Genomic DNA, 21510 nt, shown 5'->3' with positions numbered 1-21510 from the left:
CAACCCTGGGAAGAAGATGCTTTGTCATCCTTATTTTAAAAATAAGGAAGATCAGATAATTTAAATGACTTGCCTGTGGACACACAACTTGTAATTTTCAGACATAGAATTCAAACCTGGGTCTTCCTGATCCTTAGTACATACTATACATGGCATGATTAAGGATTCTTGTTGGAAAATCTAAAAAGTTAATCCTTTCCCCCCAAAAAAAGAAACTATGGAAATGGGTAGTTAGCTGGAATAACTATTTAGAGTTTTTATTTCGTGGGATGTAAAATCAGAAGACAATATAAAATGTACAATAATCAAATTCTTGGTGGATTTCTTTGCACCACATATTTCATGGTAGCATTTCTGGAAAAATGAGTCAATGTCCTGTTGTATCCTAAGATCCTTTCTCTTTCCTGGCTAGTCTTTTCATGGCTTCTTTAACTTCCTTATTTCTTAGTGTATAGATCAAGGGATTTATGCTAGGGGTGATGATCGAATAAAAAATGCTAAGCAGTTTTCCTTCATATTGGGATGGACTATTTCCTGGCTGTATATACATATAGATGACAGTTCCATAGAAGATGGACACCACAATGAGATGAGAAGAGCAGGTACCAAATGCTTTCTTTCGTCCTATGGCAGACTTGATCCTCAACACAGCCACAACAATGAAGCCATAGGAGATAAGGATGAGAAGAAGTGGAACTAGAACAATAACCAGACACATGCCAAATGTAGTTACCTCCATAGCTGTGGTGTCCACACAGGCTATTTTTATCATGGCTGACATCTCACAAAAGAAGTGATCCAAGTGGTGGTTCCCACATCTAGGCAGGCTTATTGCATAAGGAGAGAGGATCATGCAGTTCATAATGCCAATGAGCCAGGCCATTGCCAATAGACCTTGGCAGAGTTTGGGATTCATGACCACCATATAATGCAGGGGCTTGCAAACAGCATTGTAGCGGTCATAGGACATCACAGCTAGTAGCATACACTCAACTGAGCAAAGAATCATATCAATGAAAAGCTGAATTATACATCCACTAAAAGTTATTCTTTTGTTCTGACTCCAGATGTTGACCAACATTTGAGGGACAATATTAGTGGTATAACAAAGATCCAAGATGGACAAATTTCTGAGGAAAAAGTACATAGGTGTTTGGAGATGGATGTCCAGAAGTGACACCAGGATGATGGCTATGTTACCCATTAAGGCAATCATATAAAAGAAAGAGACAACCCCAGAGATGGTCTTCTCTAGCTGGGGCTGATCTGTGAAACCAAGGAGAATAAATCCATTTAAGTAGCTATAATTGTTCATCTTTATCTTCTTTTTTGAATAGTCACTGTGAAGATAGAATAATCACTCTATCAAAAACACAACAAATTTAGTGAACAATTAGATTATATCTATTTATAATGATAAAGTTGTGATTGTATTCCTTCACTAATATTGATGCAATCTCCCATTATTTTAGGTTTCCAATAGGAAAGGGAAGGAGGAGAGGAACAGTAGAGGAAGGGAGGAAAGAAGGAAGAGATAAGAGGAAAGAAAAGTAGGAAAGGTGCTCCGATTTTTCAATTTCTTAGAAATGGCTAAGGGGCAGCTAAGTGGGCAGTGGATAAAACACCGGCTCTGGATTCAGGAGGACCTGAGTTCAAATCCGGCATCAGACATTTGGCATTCACTGGCTGTGTGACTCTGGGCAAGTCACTTAACCTTCATTGCCCTGCAAAAAAAGAAAAAAGAAATGGCTAGCAACCAACCCCCCACCCCCTTAGAAAAACAACTATAACAACAAAATTTTTGTTCCTTTTCCCTTTATATGCATTTGATATTCTTGCAACATTGAAGAATGGCTGGACATGGTCCATCTACTCTACCTGCTATTTCAGTCAACTAAAATTAGTTTATCTTGCTGTTATGGCCTTGAGTGTAATGCTCATTTTTAATCCTTCAGAGAGATTTTTGTATTCTATATTTTGCTGGCATACAACCATACTAGGAGAATAATGATATTAAAACAGTAGGCCTTTGCTTCTGCGATATTGGAATAACCTAAAAGCATATAGGGCAGTGAAATGTCTCATGAGGTGTTTGAGTAATCCAAAATGAGGAATATTGCAAAAGGAACTCAGAAAATAATGTTTAATGGTAGATGTGTGAATTAAAAGGAAGATTGGTTTGTCACAATGGGAGGGTGAGGGGTAACAGCTAACAGGTAAACAGCCCACATGTTCTATAGATCATCTTATGATTCCTTCAAGCTCTGCAATTGAACAGTCCATTGAAAAATGGAGATAAACCATAGTTTTTGCTTCAGCATTCTTTTGGAAAATTCCCTTGCTATCCTTCTTTCAAAACCTCAGAATGCCCATTGGGTCTTGTAGTATAACCTATACCAAAAGTCTAGAGCAGGCTAATCATTCAGGTTTATCAAAGATAGTGTAATTAAGACACAGGTATATGAAAAAAGCAGTATGCAAAACCTGTGAATATAGGGCATAGCAAAAGTCTTAGTGCAGTTTTAAACTATTTAAGTTTCACACTGAGTTTTAAGCTATTACAGCTTGATTACAGGTGAGCTTTAGAGTCGTAAAGACCTGGGTTCAAATTCTGAATCTGTTAATTACTAGCTGTAGTAAAAACAAAAGAAAGACAAATTTCTTACAGCAAAAATTTTTTAAAAATAGATATTTTGGATAGGGGGTTCTGCAAATGTGGAATGTATACAATGTCAAATGAGGTTACTGTATTGATAGTTTTACTTAATTGTTTTACTTTGTTATGATAACTCACATAGTAAGAGTAATGTGTAAATATTTGTAATGTAAAATAAAACACATTGACAGTGAATATCACTTACACTCCCTGAGATTGAATTTCATTTGTAAAATGAATATAAATATACCTAGAGTATCTCTCACACAATGATTCCTTGAGGTTCAAATGAGATGGTGCATCCTCCTCCTGTTCCTCCTCATCATCATATGTATCAGACCTCTAGTAGCTTGGCTACTTAAAAAGGTATATAGTTTTCCCAAGGGATACACTTCTGGTATGAAAGACCAAAGATTCCCAGGAAAAACAACTCAGTTAACCAGTTATGCTTCCCTGTTACAAAGAGGTCTCTTTTGTTTCTTTTGTTTTCCTTCCTTCCAAACCATTCCATTCTATACTTATAGTGTTAAGGATAGTCTAACACCAGCTCAGAAATTAAAGGTCTTTGTACTTGTGCATGAATAAGTACAATCTTCAGCTGCTGCTGCTTTTCTTCTATAAACATCAACTTACCTGAACCCTTAATCATGGCAACAGCATACAGCCTCCATAGTCCATCCTTTCCTATTTTCTTTTTGGTTTGAGAAGGGTTACCCTGTCTCAACTAATATTGGTATCCCCAGCAGGGATTCAGCTAGAACTTGCAAAAGGACTTGTCAATATTTTTGACACATTCTGAGTTTTTTCGTATTCTGTACCAGAGGCTTCAAGATCATAGCTAGCAGCTAGTAGTTTCAGTAACTTGATAGATCCTTCCCTCCTGAACTGCTCCCCAAGATGTTATTAATCCTATAGGTCCACCTTTTCGATTTCTTTAGGTATAGAAGAGACTGCTTAAATGTTAATGACACAATTCCACCTATGGTACTGATTTAACATTGGCTTTCAGTTGAGCTACAGTATTATTTCTAGTAATGTGATAATTATATAAGTACTTCTTTCTCAACCAAGGGAAATATTATTTAAATGAGCTTTTATCAATGAGTTCAAATGAAGTTATGGTCTAACCATTCTATATCAACTTTTTGACTTTTGACACAGCTTTAATTAACCATATAATTTAGTGAGAGAAAGGCATAAAGGTATATAAATACTATAAAGGTATAGTATTTAATTGACTTAATTAATTTTGAAATACATGGATGTGATTTCCACTGATTCAATCATATTGGTGAATAACTTTGAAACTTATAGAAAATATTATAGAAATTTTTTTCAAATTAATTATAGAAATGGGAACATGGGCTAGTTGGTAGACAGATAGCAATTAGAAAGGGAAAAAAGTGAAATGTGATGGAAGAACTAGAAAATAAAAAATAATAAATCACTGTCATTTGTACTTTGGTATATTTATGATGGATTTGGCCTTGAAATAGTATTTTATGGTGTAATGAATACAAGATCACAGTTCAAATCCCACCTCAGTCATTTAATATCTAGATGACCTTGGGCAAGTCACTTAACCTCTCTGATTCTCAGTTTCTTATCCAAAAAATAATGGGATTTGTCTTCTAAGGTCCCTTCCAGCTTTAAGTCTATGATCACATTATTTTGTGATGTCTTGTGATATTCACAACAACACTGCATTGTAGACAGAGAAAAGAAAAAAATTAATGGAGAATAATTTCCAATTTCATTCACTTTTCCACTTCATTGAGGACAATCAGGACCCAGAAGATAACTACAAATATAGCCACTATAAAAACAGATTTAAGATCAAGGACTTAGAACCATATAATTTTAGAGGTTATCAGTTCTAACATATTAATTTTACAGATAAGAAAACTGAAGCCTATTGACAATATAAGAGTCCTTACCATGGGCCAAAGAGTATTATACCCAGTGTAATAGTTTCAGAGGGATAATTCCTAAATTTCTCTTAACATGGGGTCCATGAACTTAAACAAAAAGAGTTTCGTAACTATATTTCAATATAATTAGTTTCCTTACTAATCCTATGTAGTTTATTTTATGAATTTAAAAACATTATTCTGAGAAGGGTTTGATGATCTTCTCCAAATTGTAAAAGAATCCTGGACACATAAAGCTTAGGAACATTTTCTTAGAAGTTGAGATTTATCTCAACACTAAAACTAAGGTCTCATCATTCCTAGCCCAGAATTTTCTCCTACATCACACTTATGTGAATCTCCCTCTTTAAAATTGGAAAGCTTAATGATACAAAACTCATAGTGGTTCTAATTTGTCCAGACTTACCCCAGCTCAGTTCTTTGAAAATTTCTTTACAGATGATTATACCAGGGAAAGTCCTGGAAATGAAAGACACTGCCCCCTTCCCCCCACCACACACACACACACACACACACACACACACACACACACACACACACACAAGGATGGCAGATTCCACTTCTTCACTGTACTTGAACAAGGCTAAGTATGAAGATTTTGTGACTGATTTCTTCCAGCTTATTGCACAAGACTTCAATAAATGGGAAATAAATGCACCTGGCACTGACTTTTTCAGTTCATATATTAAATGATATTACTATTAATAAAATGCAATACATGGCTCATTTCCTTCCCTGGCATTTGTTTTCAAAATATGCATCACCATGATTCAAAAGAGAATTTATTGATTTAAGCAAATGTCAGGTATGAGATTTGTTAATTCCAAGGAGTCCTCAGGGAATCTGAGGTCTCAGTAGTAATCATAGTTTACTAAAAATTTGCTCAGCAAGTGAGACACACCAGACATGATCCCCAAAGATATGACATCACTTTAAGTTGGGGATTAATATCAGTACCATGATTATAATGAAGAGTTTGTGTGTGAGCATCACTGTAGAATAATTATGGGATAAAAATAAAATTAGAATTATATGGTATTTTAAGGTTTGCAAAATACTTCGTATATATTAATTCATTTTTGGCTCATAATCCTGTGAAGTAAATGCTATTATTATTCCTAATTTACCCATGAAGAATTTGAGATGCAGAGAGACTATATGATTTTCCCAGAGTTACAAAACCAGGAAGTGTCTGAAGCAGAATTTAAACTCAGGTCTTCCTGACTCTAAGTCCCATATCATATCCATGGTACCTGTAACCAAACTACCATAAACTCTTAGAGATTTCAGGAAGCTAAGAATTCATGTAATACCCAAGGCCTTGCAATACATATTAGAAATTTAATAAATATTTGTGGGGTTTTATAGAAATGAAACAAATGGAATGGTAATGAAACAAATGTAAATGCTGGACTTCATATGAGCAATGCAAAATTTTAACTATTCCCCCACCCTACCCCGTATGATCAGTTTCATGTTAAAATAAAAAATACTATTTACTATGTATTGGGATCAGAGGCTAGTCTATTTGACATTTGTTATATCCAATCAATTAATCTATATGTATTTTTGAAGAGCCTCCTATGAATGCTAAGATCTGGGAATGTGAATAAAAAAAAATGAAACAATCTCTATTCTTAACAAGTTTACATTTTAATGAAGGAAACAATGAGTACGTATAAAGCATTCACAGCATTAATATGAAGTATTCTGGTGTAACTTCTCCACCAGATTATCTGGACCCAAAGGTGGCTGGTTCTTCATCTCAAGGTATTTGAAAAGGAAAAATAGAAAAAATGTTACCTTAAACTGTTTCTCTGAGTAATGTAAATCATCACAAATACATACATACATACATACATACATACATACATACATACATACATACATACATATCCTTTGTTTCCTTTATTTGTTATGCTTTTGTTCAGGATCTAGACGTCTTTGGGTATCCACCTTTGGCTCTGACTTTTCCTTTCAGGAAAGAGAAATGATGCAACTGGTTAGAGAGTTAGGGAGAAATCATCAACACCACCACCACCATCATAACCATCATCATCACTGAGTAATGTAAAATAAAAACATAATAACTCTGCAACCTATAAGAATAGCTCTTTTGTAGCATATGCAGGTCAAGCATTAGATTTTGTGTTTATTCCAATAAGACTCAAATAAAATATATGAAGGACTTTTGGTAGTAGAGACTCTGGTCAAACTTCTGAAGCATAGTTTTGGCTGGCTGAACATAAAATTTGATGAGAAAGATTCAAAAAACATAAGGAGATCTACTATATAAGATACTTAGTTTCTTCTGGATCAGTGATTATTACATTGGTGATGTGAACTCCTGGTATGGAAACTATTTTGGCAACTGTGGAATTCAGGATCTCGGGGAGTTGCCTGAGTTAATTACTAAGAGACTTATTTATCATGAGTTATTTCCCAGAGATATGATTGGCATCTTGGTTTCTTCCATTTGTAAATCCAATTCCAATTGTAAATCCTGAAAATCAAAGGAGAAATTAATAAAATTGAAAGCAAGAAAACTATACAATTAATCAATAAAATGAAGAGCTGGTTTTATGAAAAAACCAATACAATAGATAAATCTTTGGTTTATTTGATTAAAAAAAAAGAAAAAAGAAAACCAAATTACCAGTATCAAAAATGAAAGGGGTGAATTCACAACTAATGAAGTGGAAATTAAAGTAATCATTAGGAACTATTTTGCCCAACTGTATGCCAATAAATTTGACAATCTAAATGAAGTGGATAAATATTTACAAAAATACAAATTGCCCAGGTTAACTGAAGAGGAAATAAAATCCTTAAATAAGCCGATATTAGAAAAAAGTAATTGAAAAAGAAATTAATGAATTCCCTAAGAAAAAATCTCCAGGCCAGATAGGTTTACAAGTGAATTCTACCAAACATTCAAAGAACAATTAGTTCCAATACTATACAAATTATTTGGGAAAATGGGTGAAGGAGTTCTACCAAATTCCTTTTATGACATAAATATGGTGTTGATACCAAAACCAGGAAGAACCAAAACAAAGAAAGAAAATTATAGACCAATTTCCCTAATAATATTGATGCTACAATCTTAAATAAGATGTTAGCAAGGAGATTACAGCAATTGATCACCAGGATAATACACTATGACCAGGTGGGATTTATACCAGGAATGCAGGGCTGGTTCAACATTAGGAAAACTACTAACATAATCAACCACATCAGTAAGAAAACTAACCAAAATCATATGATTATCTCAATAGATGCAGAGAAATCTTTTGATAAAATACAGCATCCATTCCTAATAAAAACACTAGAGAGCTCAGAAATAGGTGGAGCTTTCCTTAAAATAATAAGCAGCATCTACCTAAAACCATCAGCAAGCATTATATGTAATGGAGATAAGTTAGAGGCCTTCCCAGTAAGATCAGTGGTGAAACAGGGATGTCCATTATCACCTCTATTATTTAATATTGTACTGGAAATGATAGCTTTAGCAATCAGAGAAGAAAAAGGAATTAAAGGAATCAGAATAGGCAAGGAGGAAACAAAACTACCACTCTTTGCAGATGATATGATGGTATACTTAGAGAATCCTAGAGAATCAACTCAAAAATTACTTGAAACAATTAACAACTTTAGCAAAGTAACAGGATATAAAATAAATCCACATAAATCATCGTCATTTCTATTCATGACCAACAAAGTCCAGCAGCAAGGGATAGAAAGAGAAATTCCATGTAAAGTAATGGTAGACAATATAAAATACTTGGGAGTCTACTTGCCAAGACAAGCCCAGGAACTCTATGAACACAATTATACAACACTTTACACACCAATCAAATCAAATCTAAATAATTGGAAGAATGTCAATTGCCCATGGATAGGCTGAGCTAATATAATAAAATGACAGGTTTTTTTTTTTTTTTGGTGGAACAAAGTAGACCTTTTTTTTTCTTTTGAGACGAATATTTTTCTGAAATATCAATATGGTACAAATCATAGGTAGCAAACTTTAGAACAGGTAAAGCTTTGAAGGTTTTTGAGAAATTCCTATGTAACAGTATTTTATAAACTATTACTTTCAGTAAGTTTTATGGGATAAGGACTCTTAAGTGTATACTATGTGAACATCAGTTGCTTGTATTATTCTACAACCACATCAAACTTCCATTGCTCAGATTAATGCTTGACTTATTATTCTCATTCCAGTTTTGAAGATAATCAGTTTTTCTGTTCTTATATCTTTTTTTAATTTTAATTTTTATTTTTTTAATTAATAAAGTATTTTATTTTTTTTCCTTTACATGTAAAGATAGTTCTCAACTTTTGTATAAAATGACAGTTCTACCTAAATTAATTTACTTAATCATTGCCATACCAATCATACTACCAAAAAATAGTAACAAAATTCATATGGAAACACAAAATTTCAAGAATATCAAGGGAACTAATGAAAAAAATTCACAGGAAGGTGAGCTAGCTGTACCAAATCTGAAGCTTTACTATAAAGTGGCAGTCATCAAAACTATTTGATACTGGCTAAGAAATAGAGTGGAGGATCAATATAATAGGTTAGGCACAGGAGACACAGTAGTAAATGATTTTAGTAATCTACTGTTTGATAAACAGAAAGACCTCTGGGATAGGAACTCAATATTTGACAAAAACTGATGGGAAAACTGGAGGATAGTATGGCAGAAATTAGGCATATACCAACATCTTACACCTCATACTAAAATAAGGTCAAAATGAGTACTTGATTTAGACATAAAAGGTGATAAAATAAGTAAATTAGGAGAGGAAGGAAGAGTTTACCTCTCAGATTTATAGAAAAGATAACAGTTCATGACCAAACAAGAGAGAGAATGTTATGAAATGCAAAATGGATGATTTTGATTACATTAAATTAAAAAAGTTTTTTTACAAACAGAAGAAATATATCCAAAATTAGAAGGGAGGCAGAAAACTGAGAAACAATTTGTATAGCCAATGTTTCTGACAAAGGCCTCATTTCTAAAATATAATGGGAACTAAATCAAATTTATAAGAATCCAACTCATTTCACAATTGAGAAATGGTCAAAGGATATGAACAGGCAGTTTTCTGATAAAGAAATCAAAGCTATCTATGCTTTAAATCACTAATGCTCTAAATCACTATTGATTAGAGAAATGCAAATTAAAACAACTCTGAGGTACCACCTCACATCTATCAGATTGGCTAATATGACAAAAAAGGAAAATAATAAATGTTGGAGAAGCTGTGGAAAAAATGGAACACTAATGCATTGTTGGTGGAGCTGTGAACTGATCCAACCATTCTGGAGAGCAGTTTAGAATTATGCCCAAAGGGCTATAAAGTTGTTAGTACCCTTTGACCCAGCAATACCACTTTTAGGTCTTTTTCCCAAAGAGATCATAAAAAAGGGAAAAGGACCCACATGTACAAAAATATTTATAGCTGTGCTTTTTTTGGTGGCAAGGAACTGGAAATTGAGGGAATTGCTATCAATTGGGGAATGGCTGAACAAGTTGTGGTATATAAATGGAATGGAATACTATTGTACTGTAAGAAACGATGAGCAGGCAGATATCAGAAAAACCTGGAAGGACTTACATGAACTGATGATGATTGAGATGAGCAGAACCAGGAGAACATTATACACAGTATCAACAAAATTGTGTGTTGATCAACTGTGACAGACTTGACTGTTTTCAGCAATGCAATGGTCCAAGATAGTTCCAAGGTACTCATGATAGAAAATGCTCTCCAAATCCAGGAAAAACAAAACAAAACAAAAATCTATGGAATCTCAATGTAGATTGAACCATAATATTTCTATTTTTTTTTTTGTTTTTCTTTTTCAGGTTTTTCCTTTTTGCTCTGATTCTTCTTCCACAGCATTACTAATGAATAAATATGTTTAATGTGATTGTACATATATAAACTATATTGTATTGCTAGCAGTCTTGGGGAGGAGGAAGGAAGTGGAAGGGAGAGAAAAAATTTAAACTAGAAACTTTATGACAACAAATGTTGCAAACTATCTCTACATGTAACTGGAAAATAATGAAATAGTTTTTGGGAAAATAAAAAAGTAGAAAGAAACTTAAAAAATGTATTGGTCAGTTGTACTGACTTTTTCTCTTTTCTAAAAAATATGTACACTAGCATATGAAGTGGTTTTCTGGAAGGGCTAGGGAGAGGGATATATGATGATGTATGGTGATGTAAGAGACAGAAAATATAAATAAAACTTTAATCTTGAAAAAATACATAAATAAATAAATCAAAGTGAACAATATATGCACGTACAATTGGCAGGTCACCTTTCTAGGCATTATCGATTGTAATATTGTAACTTCCTTCCTGACCTCATGTAGCTTATACCATTCTGGGAAATGTAGTGTACATTTAGTGTCCAGGTATCACATATTACCTATAAGTGAATGCATTGTCCACTGCCCCAGGTAATTACAACACTAAGTACAGTGCCTTAGTTATATAGAATGTGCTTAGTAAATGTTTATTGTTTATTTTTTATACCTGACTACCATTTAGTTGGGGATTTTTAATTTGTTCTTTCCCTAGTTTTTTTAGTTGCATGACCAATTCATTGATCTCCTCTTTTTTCTTTTTTATTCATGTAAGCATTTAGAGATATACAATTTCCCCTAAACACTGCTTTGGCTGCATCCCATAAGTTTGGTATGTTGTGTCATTATTGTCATTCTTGTGGATGAAGTTATTCATTGCTTCTTTGATATTTTGTTTGACCCATTCATTCTTTAGAATGAGATTATTTAGTTTCCAATTAATTTTGAGAATACCTTTCCATGGCTCTTTGGTACATGTAATTTTTATTGCATCATCATCTGAGAAGGATGCATTCACTATTTCTGTCTTTCTACATTTGACTATGAGGTTTTTGTGCCCTAATACATGGTCAATTTTTGAATATGTGCCATGTCCTGCTGAGAGGAAGGCATATTCCTTTCTATCTCCATTCAATTTTCTCTAGACATCAATCATATCTACATTTTCTAACATTCTATTCATCTCTTTAAGTTCTGTCTTATTTATTTTGTAGCCAGATTTATCTAATTCAGAGAGAGGAAGATTGAGATCCCCCACTAGTATAGTTTTGCAGTCTATTTCCTCTTGTAACTCATTTAACTTCTCCCCTAAGAATTTGGATGCTATACCTCTTGGCTCATACATGTTTAATATTGATATTACTTCATTATCTATTAAACCGTCATTGACCTGGGTTATAAAGGAATCTAGGGTATGATATAAAATTATTGTTCAGGACCAATCAATCAACAAGCACTTATTAAGTAACTGTTGTATACCTGATATTGTGATAGGTACAGCTGGTGGTATTGGACTGGAGTTCAGGAGAGAGACTGTGGCCAACACCAAAGAGATGGTCATCTTTTGTCTAGAAGTGTCAGATGAACCCATGGAATTCAGCAAGATCATATAGAGAAGCCAAGGACAGAGCTTTGGACTACAACAATAGGTAAGGGGGTGGTGGTGTGTGATATAGATTTTATCCAGCCAAGGAGACTGAGAAGGAGGCAACTCAAAGGAAGGAGTATAATCAAGAGAAAACAGTGCCATAAAACACCTAATGGGAGAAGGTAATCAATAGTGTCAAATTCCATATATTGCTCAAAATAGATAGAGTAATTTTTAACTCTAGAGGTTCCACCCGTACTTTTTGGGAAATTTCCTAACTCAATACTCATCCTTTATGCTTATAATACAAGGGTAATCAACCTTTCTTGGCCACATGGTTTATTTATTAAAAATAATAAAATTGCAAAGTAGCTACCACTGATTTCCCTCTTGTCCAGCACTTTGTTGAGTATTTTTTCAAACTTACCAACATACTCACAGGTCACATTGAATGAGTTACATTTTTGCTTTGCTTTATTTTTATACTTTGCTTTTAGTTATGAGCCAGTTATATATTAAGCACTTAAATACTTGTTGACTGATTGAAAAGGGGGAAAGGGAATATTCCAGGGCAGAACTCTGGGCCTGAAATGCAAAAGAAAAAGGAAGGAAATGAGATATAATTTAGAGGATTGAATAGATTTCTTCTAACCAACACTGAGGGTTTTTGGAAGCAACTTTGGTTGGACCAGCATTGGCTTTCTATAAGCTAGTCTCTGAATGACTGCTATGATTTAGGGTTGGATCCAACTCTCTTGGATATATTCCTAGTGTGGGGGCTAGGCATTGTAGATACAAAGGGAAAAAAAGGAACAGTTCCTGTCCTCAGGGAGTTTGGATTCTATTGGTGGAGATAAACATATCATATTTAAGAATCTACAAAATAGGTGTAAGGTAATTGAGAGGTTGTACTAGCACATGAGGAGTTCAAGAAAAGTCTCTTGTAAAATGTGGGTATGATCTGAATTTTGGAGAAATCTACAGATTCCTGATTTCAAGTCTTCTTCTGACATCTGCCGTGTGACCCTGGAGAAATCACTTAAACTCTCAGAGCTCCAGACAACTCTCAAATTTCAGAAAAATTGACAACCTTCATTGGTTGAAGAGGTTCTCTGCTATGTAACACCACCACTTTTGAAATCATAGGTTTAGATTCCCCTTCCTCCCCGCCCCCTCCCAAAAACCAAGTAATGGAACACAACAAGTCATTCACATTTGTCTTCCCTTGAGTTATTAGAGCCATTGGAACAATGTATATTTGTCTCCATGTTGAAATCTGGAGAGAGAAAATCTATCAAGAATCCAATTGCTCTTTATAAAGGTTTTTCACATGGACAAACAAATAGTTCTATTTGCTCTGGAATGCAGAAAAGGTACCAGAGAGTAGTAGATACAGTGAATTCAGTATTGGTTATTAAGGAAGCAATTATTAATAATTAGAAATGTCCAGGAATGACATGAGCTCTCTTATGGAGTATCAAGTTACTTGGGTTATTCATGTAGAGGCCAGGAAACTTCTTTTTTTCTGTATTAGTCATGTTGTGAAAGAAGAATCAGAACACAAGGGAAAAACATCAAAAAGGAAAAAAACAAAAAGTAGAAACAGTATGGTTCAATCTGCATTCAGAATCCACAGTCCTTTTTTCTGGATGTGAAGAACATTTACCATTATGAGTCCCTTGGAACTGTTTTGTATCATTGCAGTGCTGAGAAGAGCCAAGTCTATCACAGTTGATCATCACACAATGTTGGTTCTGCTCACTTCACTCAGCATCAGTCCACTTAAGCCTTAGGAAACTTATCAGGAATATTGCAAAGGAATTTTCTGTATCAGGGAGAAGTTTAAACATATAGCCCCTTCCAGTATCTGAGGTTCTATGATTCTATAGCCTAATTGTCATCCATTGGAGATTCACTGTCATATGTATAGAGATGGGAAGGGCATCTTCATTTTGTCAGGATAGTTGTGTAACGTGGCATCCCCTAAGCATCTGGACACTTACTCCATGGTCTTGGTATTCCTTCATATTTTGCAGGGGGTTGTGGAGAATAGCAGTGTGTGCTGAGTTCAAGGTACATCCTACTTATATCACTACTCCCAAGTGAAGTTGTAGAAATGTCCTTTTTACTGGAAGCTTCACCTACAGACTTCTTAAGCTCAGGATCATAATTTCATGGCCTGGCATAATGGAACTGTATCCAGCCCATAAGAAATAATTTGTAAAACACTGAAAGAACCTTGGAGCTTCAGTTTACCACATTCCCTTTAATGAAGTCACCTTTGCAACAACCCAGTGAAGTAGTTTGCTATTACTGTTTTAAGTGTGAAGAAACCAAAGACATTTCAATCACAAAAGGTCAAATGTTGTGTTACCTAGAGTTCCTTTCAACATTCCTCCTGATCCTGAGATGTATATGCTCATGAATCATATAACACCTTGCTTATGCATAGCTATCTATGGAGTCAAGTATCAAGAGTGCCAGAAGGGGGAAAGGAATAGGCTCTGGAAGGATGAGGATAAAAAGAGATTTCAGCATATGTCTTTGAGATGGATAAGCATGTTGATTTTAGTTCTGTGCATTCCTATTCCTTTTCCTGACCCTCCCACAAGTGACTTAAATATACATTCCTCCAGAATATATCTAAAGGAATGTATGCAAAGAGCAGAAGAAGGTGGTGATACACCCATTGACAAATCCTCACACTGCAGCATATTGAGGGTCTCCAGAACTGGTGGTGCTCAGAACCAGTAAAAGGAGGCAGGAAGAACCATCTAGAGTTCTAGACCATTGACATTTCCTTTACAGATTTATTTAATCCATTTGTTCTTTTTGTTTTGTTTTGTTTTTTTGCAGGGCAATGAGGGTTAAGTGACTTGCCCAGGGTCACACAGCTAATAAGTGTCAAGTGTCTGAGGCTGGATTTGAACTCAGGTCCACCTGAATCCAAGGCCAGTGCTTTATCCACTGTGCCATCTAGCTGCTCCTAATCCATTTGTTCTTGAACCTTCTTTTATATTACTATTTCTGTATATAGAGTTAAAATTTGGACTTGGAGATCATCCCTAACCCTGACTAACCCTTGTCATAGCCCTTCCCTAGCACCTTCTTCACAGCCTCTTTGACATCCTTGTTCCTCAGTGTATATATGAGTGGATTGACACTAGGGGTGACAATGGTATAGAAAAGGGTGAGGAATTTGCCTTGATCCTGAGAGTAAGTGTTGGCTGGCTGGAGGTACATGTAGATAATAGTCCCATAGAATAGTGAGACCACAATGAGATGGGAGCTGCAAGTGTTAAAAGCCTTTCTCCGCCCAGCAGCTGATTTGATCCTTAGCACTGCCCGAGCAATATTTCCATAGGAGATGAGAATGAGAATAAGGGGGGCTAGGATAATAAAAATAGCCAATGCAAATGCCAAAGCCTCAAGGTCCATAGTGTCCACACAGGCCATGCCAATCAGTGCTGGCATTTCACAGAGAAAGTGGTCTATCCGCTGATGCCCACAACGGGGGAGCATAAGAGTTTGGGGCACCATGATAAGTGCATTGCCAAAGCCACTCAACCACGCCACTGAGGCCAGCTGTCCACAAAGTCTTGGGTGCATAATGACAGTGTAGTGCAATGGTTTGCATACAGCAGCATAGCGATCAAAGGACATAACAGCCAAAAGTACACATTCTACCCCACCCAATGCCAGGACAAAGTAGAGTTGAATGGCACAACCTAGGTAAGTGATGCTTTTATCTGGACCCCAGAGATTGTAGAGCATCTGTGGGATGGAGCCTGTTGTGAAGCACATGTCAAGGAAGGAGAGGTTGGCTAAAAAGAAGTACATTGGGGTATGAAGCCGTGAATCTAGGGCAGACAGGAAGATGATTGTCATGTTCCCCAGGATGGTCAAGAGGTAGAAGAATAGGACAACCACAAAAAGAATCATCTCCAGATGGGGTCTGTCTGAGAAGCCCACCAGGATAAATCCTTCTAAGAAGCTGTTGTTGCTTCTTTCCATAGCCTATGACAAAACATCACCTATTGGGGAATACAAGTATCTCTGAAAGTCATGAAAAAAGGTTAGAATAAGTCCATTCTTAGAAGGCACAGGGCATTTATTCAGTAGCTCCAGAAGGAATGGATTAAACAATTCTGAGGTTCTGTAACATAGGCATTTGACAGTCAATTACAACTCATAGTCTTAGTTCCCTTTTCAGGTCCACAGAATACAATTCAAGCTTCAAAGCTGCACACTTGTGAATCCAAAGATTTTCAATGGACTACTGTTACTGATGAAAAGTGTTAAATTATCCTACTCCCACATAAACTCTTTGGCTTTCTAAAATACATGTTGGCCAGGATCTGTAAGTCAGAGAAATAAGCACCATTACACAATTGTTCTGATCTGAACAAATTAATCAAATCATTAAGTATTGTGTCCCTAATTCTCTTGGCTAACACCAAATAAATAGTGTTAGTGGCTTTGATTATATTAAATACCTCTAATTATCAGGGTGTTACCTAGTATGGGAGAGGATAGGATTCCAGTTAACTTTCAGGAAACTCACTTAACCTCTCAGTGCTCAAAAGTTAAATGCATGCAGCTAGTGTATGTCAGATATTAGATTTGAATCAAATATCCTTGTCCTTATGGCTGGCGCTCAAGCCATTATTCCAGGGGACAACTCAGTTAATTTCTCACTGCTCTCTATATGTTAACTCTCTATATGTTACAGAAAAGGTACTTACTTGCATTAATTGAGAGAATTTCTTCAGTAGGAAATCCCTTATACCAGAGAAATCATAGGTCTATTCCTATCCCTGTGCCTACTAAGAGGAAATTGATACCTACTTAAATGTCCAGATTTCCTGACCATCTTTGGCCAAAAGACTCTTGATCATTTTCTAATCTAAAGACTGGAATTCTAGCCATGGTCTAGTAGCCACCTATTTATCACTTCATAGTTTATAAAGTACTGTCCTAAAGCAAACAAATACCTCAATGGATAAACTCACATTATTATTATTTCTGTTTTCCAAATGATAAGGAGGAGGACTAAAGAGATTAAGTGAATAGATACTTTGCCATAAAATCACAGAATCTTGGAGTTAAAAGAGATTTCAAAAGTCATCTCACACCTGACATATCTTACAAATGTCCACATATAACTCCTCCTTTGGGCTGACTCTATCTACTTGCATGGTTATCCCTAGAACCCAGAGGGGTGTATCAAGTCATTGTTCTCTGGGAATATAACCTACCAGTCTTGCATGGTTTCAGACAGTGATTCTAGGACGGCTGCTATACATAGAATCACAGATCTAGAACTAGAAGATATCTAAGAGATAATTTAAACTGACACTCTCATTTTGTAGGTGACAGGGAAGTTAAGAGACTACCCAAAGAAATAGAGGTATTAATAATATGAGGCAAGATTTTGATTCTTGATCCTCTGACTCCCTAGTTAATACTCTTTCAGATATATCATGTTGACCTAGGAGCCACCCAACATTTGCTCAAAGACCTCTAATAACAGAGGACAAAGGACCTTCCAAGAAGCCCATTCTACTTTAGTGTGGTTCTAAGTATTAAGAAATATTTCTTTATATCAAGACTAAATTTGCTTATTTGTAATTTACATTCATTGCTTCTAGTTTGGTGCCAAATGGATGAAGTATGATCCCTCTCCTACATAATGACTTTCAAATCTCCCATAAATCTATTCTTCCTCAAGCCAAACATCCCTAGTTTCTTCAACAGATTCTTGTGGGGTGCATATTTGAGAACCTTCATCATTCCAGATGCTCTCCACTAAATCATTTCACCAGCAACTGTCCCAAAATGTTGTTTCTAGAAATGAACACAGCCCTATATTTAGACTGATCAGAAGATAATACAACAGCACTATTGCCTACTTTGTCCTGGAACCTATGATGCTCTTAGTGTTCCTTTAAACTGGCTATCTCCCATACCTGGAATACTCTCCCTCCTAACCTTTGCTTTTGAAGGAAGTATTTTCTGGTCTGCTGGCCCCCTTAGGCTTCCTTCTAGCTTTTCAGTATTTGTTGTGTACATACCAATTTGCATGTATATTGTCACCCCCATTAGAATGTAAGCTTGTTTGAGGATAGGGAGTGTTTTTGCTTCTTTCTTGTATTCTCTAAAATTAGTTCAATGCCTCAGTATGCCCTTAATAAATTTCGATTGATTAACTATTGGAGCTGAAAAACACACTAGCTTTTTTGGTCCATCACATTATTGACCAAAATAGAGAAGTTCATAAAACACATAGATATTTTATTCAGACAAACTGCTGTCTAAACATATCTCCCCTTCTTATATTAATGAAATTGAGTTTTGGAAGCCAAGTGTAAGACTATATTTATCAACAAATTTCATCTTGTTATATGGTTCTATCTTTTTTAGATCTTTTAAGAATCTTGATTCTGTCATCCAGTGTGTTGGCTAGTTTTGTCTCACCTAGATTTTTGCCATCTGCAAATTTTCCATGCATATCAACCATGCTTTTGTCCAGGTGATTGATAGAAATGTTTAAATAGCAAGGGTCTATTGCTTACTGCCTATGAGACATTGGTGACATCATTTAATCTCCCCTGTGTCTCAATTTCCTCAACTAAAAAACAAGGGAGTTGAAATAGATGGCTTCTGAGGTCCCTTAAAGCTCTCGATCTTTGAGGAACAAATGAGTATAAAGCTATTTCCAAAGTGACATCAAATGAAATTGGATCCAGTCATTCAACCAAATATTCATTAGCTAGTCTTACTGTTATCTAACCCACATTTCTATATCAATAAGACTTTATCCAATTCTTTGCCAACACCTACATAAACTATATCAATATAATTCTCTTGGTCCTGCCTAGTGGAAAATGAAAAAAAATAATAATGGATTAATCTAACATGATCTAATCCTGAAGAAGCCATAGTGGTTATTTCCTATCTTTTTTTAAAATTTGCTAGATTTTTATTTACCATCATTTTGATAATACATTATATATATGTATATACATACATACATACATACATGTGTGTGTGTGTGACAAACACATTCATTTAATTTTTCCCTAGGAATCGAAGTTGGGCACACCCTATTATAATTTGTAGATTCTCTTCTATTTTTTTTCTTTGAAAATCAGGATATTTGTCTTTCTGCTATCTTTCTGCTCTTCTACTATCCAAGGGCTTTTAAAGATCACTGATGATTCAGTAGTCACATCTAGCACTTAGTACAGTGCCTGGCACATAGAGATATTTAATTAATGTTTGCTATTGAAATGACATTAGGAAATTTTTAGGGACCTATAACTTGTTTTCCTCTTTCTGAATATTTTAAGGAAAAATACATTTGGGCTCATAGAACATGGCTTGAAATAATAATTCTACTAATTAATATTTATGTAACCTTGAGGAAGTAATTTAAATTCTCTGACTTGGTTACCTCAGTCATAAATGATGATCATGACCAATTCTTTAAGATTCCTTTGAATTTTAAAACTATTATACTCTAGTCTTATGAATAAAAATGTAGCTTTTAGTTTTAGAGTTACATAGTAATCACCTTGCCAAAAAATTCAATAGTAATACATAGCATTAATTGTAGTTCAATTATCTCTTGTAGCACTGAAGTAATTTTCTACTTTTTAAAAAATCTAAAGATAGATTCCTTACCTTCTACAACTTATCCCTCAAGGAGGCATCTCTCTATGGTTCTAGCCTAATATCTACTCATTTTTCACAAATCATTTTCATTTGACTTTCAGTTCATAATTCTGCCCTAACCCTTTTCCATTATCTAACTAAATGAACAAAGAGATGAAATGGGATTTGATACCCTAGATTTAGAAAGCAGAATAACAAGTCACAGCAGAGTGGCAGAAGTGGACAGTTTCACAGATCTGAGATTAGCTATTTCATAAAGCCAATGAGGCATATGGAGTCTTAAATTTCATAGGAAATAGTATCATCTATTATTCTTCATCATCTTGATCATGAATTCTGAAGTTCATATTTTATACACATAGTTTCTAGGTTCTTGTAATAGAGTCACTCTCTCTTGATATTCAAAATATTATGACCCTGAAAAGTCAGCCTTCTCCTAAGCAGAACTCCAATATATTTACAGGGAAACAGTTATGATGCCTAACCCTCAACACCTCTAGGGAAAGAGCTCTAAAACCTCCTAAGCTCAAGACTTCTCTAAAGAAAGAAGATTTGTATCTCACTACAGATTAAAAACTCATAGATAGTTAAGGAGTGAAGATAGGTTACAGATCTACTCTATAATAAATTCTGTAGATTTTACTCTATTTCCAAACACTGTACTCTCAGAATATGAAATTATTTCCTTTTCAGATGGGGTTATATTTACTTCTATTTTGGTCAAGATATGGGTAAATATAACTTTTAGAAGCCCCATTTTAGATTGAAAAGTGAAGACTCATGTGATTTTACTCTCCACAAAATATAGATATTTCAGTTTATGCTCTAACATGTAGTAATTTCCAATAGCTGGTTTTGAAAGTATTTACAATATTTGAAAATCCATATATTACAAATTCAACTCACCAAAATTGACCATAGATTCACATATATGACATCAATAGTCCCAATACTTTTTCTATTTTTGTGACATCAATTAGGAGTCCTAAAGGTATGATCAAAGTAGAGACAGAAAGAAGAGACATGTCCTGAGAAATATTCTGAGAATGGAGAAGTTTAAGATGAACAGGAAGTTGGATGAATCAGCATTCCTTTCAGGCTCAAAAAAGAAAGAAAGAGAGAGGAGAGAGAGAGAGAGAGATTGAGAGGACATTAACTATGCCACCTTGAGATAATAGACATCATTTCCTTCCATCTCCAAGACCCAGATAAGATGGGACCTTGGAGAATGGATGGGAAGGTACACTGGCAGGCACCTCTCCCAGGAAAGAGAGCTATCTAAGAGCAAGAGGTGCAAGCTACCAAAAAGAGCTTCTTATGTGTTCTAGCAGCAATGTAGAATGCCACACCTCCAGCCCCTAAGACTCACCATCCCCCATCCCCCCCCCAAAAAAAAACCTAAGAGAGCCTTCTCTAGTATTCCCTTAGCATATTAACACTAATGCAACTTTGGGGAATATAAAGACCCAATACACTATTGATAAATTGGTGCAATAGTTTTGGAAACCAATTTGACATTATGTGGGGAAAGTTGTTAAAATGTTTATATCATTGACCCATCCACCAGTCTCACTACTGGACATTTGCTGTTGTTTGTCCTTCATTTTTGAAGAGGACCATGATATCGGGAGATGTCATGACTTGCAGTGAATTGTATTTAAGTGAGGGAGGGCCATGTGAAGTCACCAACCTCATTCTCTCCTCCAGAGTGATCTGGGTCCAGTGGCAAGATAAATATCAGGATGATTGGCAATGTCCCTGGAT

At 35.2% G+C, this 21510-nt stretch overlaps 2 protein-coding genes across 2 annotated transcripts; both read right to left on the bottom strand.

Annotated features, from left to right (window-relative positions):
• Positions 1 to 385: 385 nt before the first annotated feature.
• LOC122754947 (olfactory receptor 2W1-like) lies at positions 386 to 1315 on the bottom strand. Its single transcript, XM_044003375.1, has one exon. It carries the CDS (start codon positions 1313 to 1315, stop codon positions 386 to 388), a length of 930 nt encoding a protein of 309 aa, XP_043859310.1.
• A 13829-nt stretch (positions 1316 to 15144) lies between these two features.
• Positions 15145 to 16083, bottom strand: LOC122755889 (putative olfactory receptor 2W6). The gene has a single exon (XM_044004817.1). The coding sequence runs from the start codon at positions 16081 to 16083 to the stop codon at positions 15145 to 15147; it is 939 nt and encodes a 312-aa protein (XP_043860752.1).
• Positions 16084 to 21510: the final 5427 nt, after the last annotated feature.

Source organism: Dromiciops gliroides, chromosome 4 (genome assembly GCF_019393635.1).
Source record: "Dromiciops gliroides isolate mDroGli1 chromosome 4, mDroGli1.pri, whole genome shotgun sequence".
NCBI classification, from domain to species: Eukaryota; Metazoa; Chordata; class Mammalia; order Microbiotheria; family Microbiotheriidae; genus Dromiciops; species Dromiciops gliroides.
The sequence above is the reverse complement of the archived record's forward strand: the minus strand, read 5'-3'. Positions and strand labels throughout refer to the sequence as shown.

What these genes read in the sequence shown, in the direction of transcription:
- LOC122754947 (XM_044003375.1), bottom strand. Translation starts at nt 1,315, where the DNA reads ATGAACAATTATAGCTACTTAAATGGATTTATTCTCCTTGGTTTCACA.
- LOC122755889 (XM_044004817.1), bottom strand. Translation starts at nt 16,083, where the DNA reads ATGGAAAGAAGCAACAACAGCTTCTTAGAAGGATTTATCCTGGTGGGC.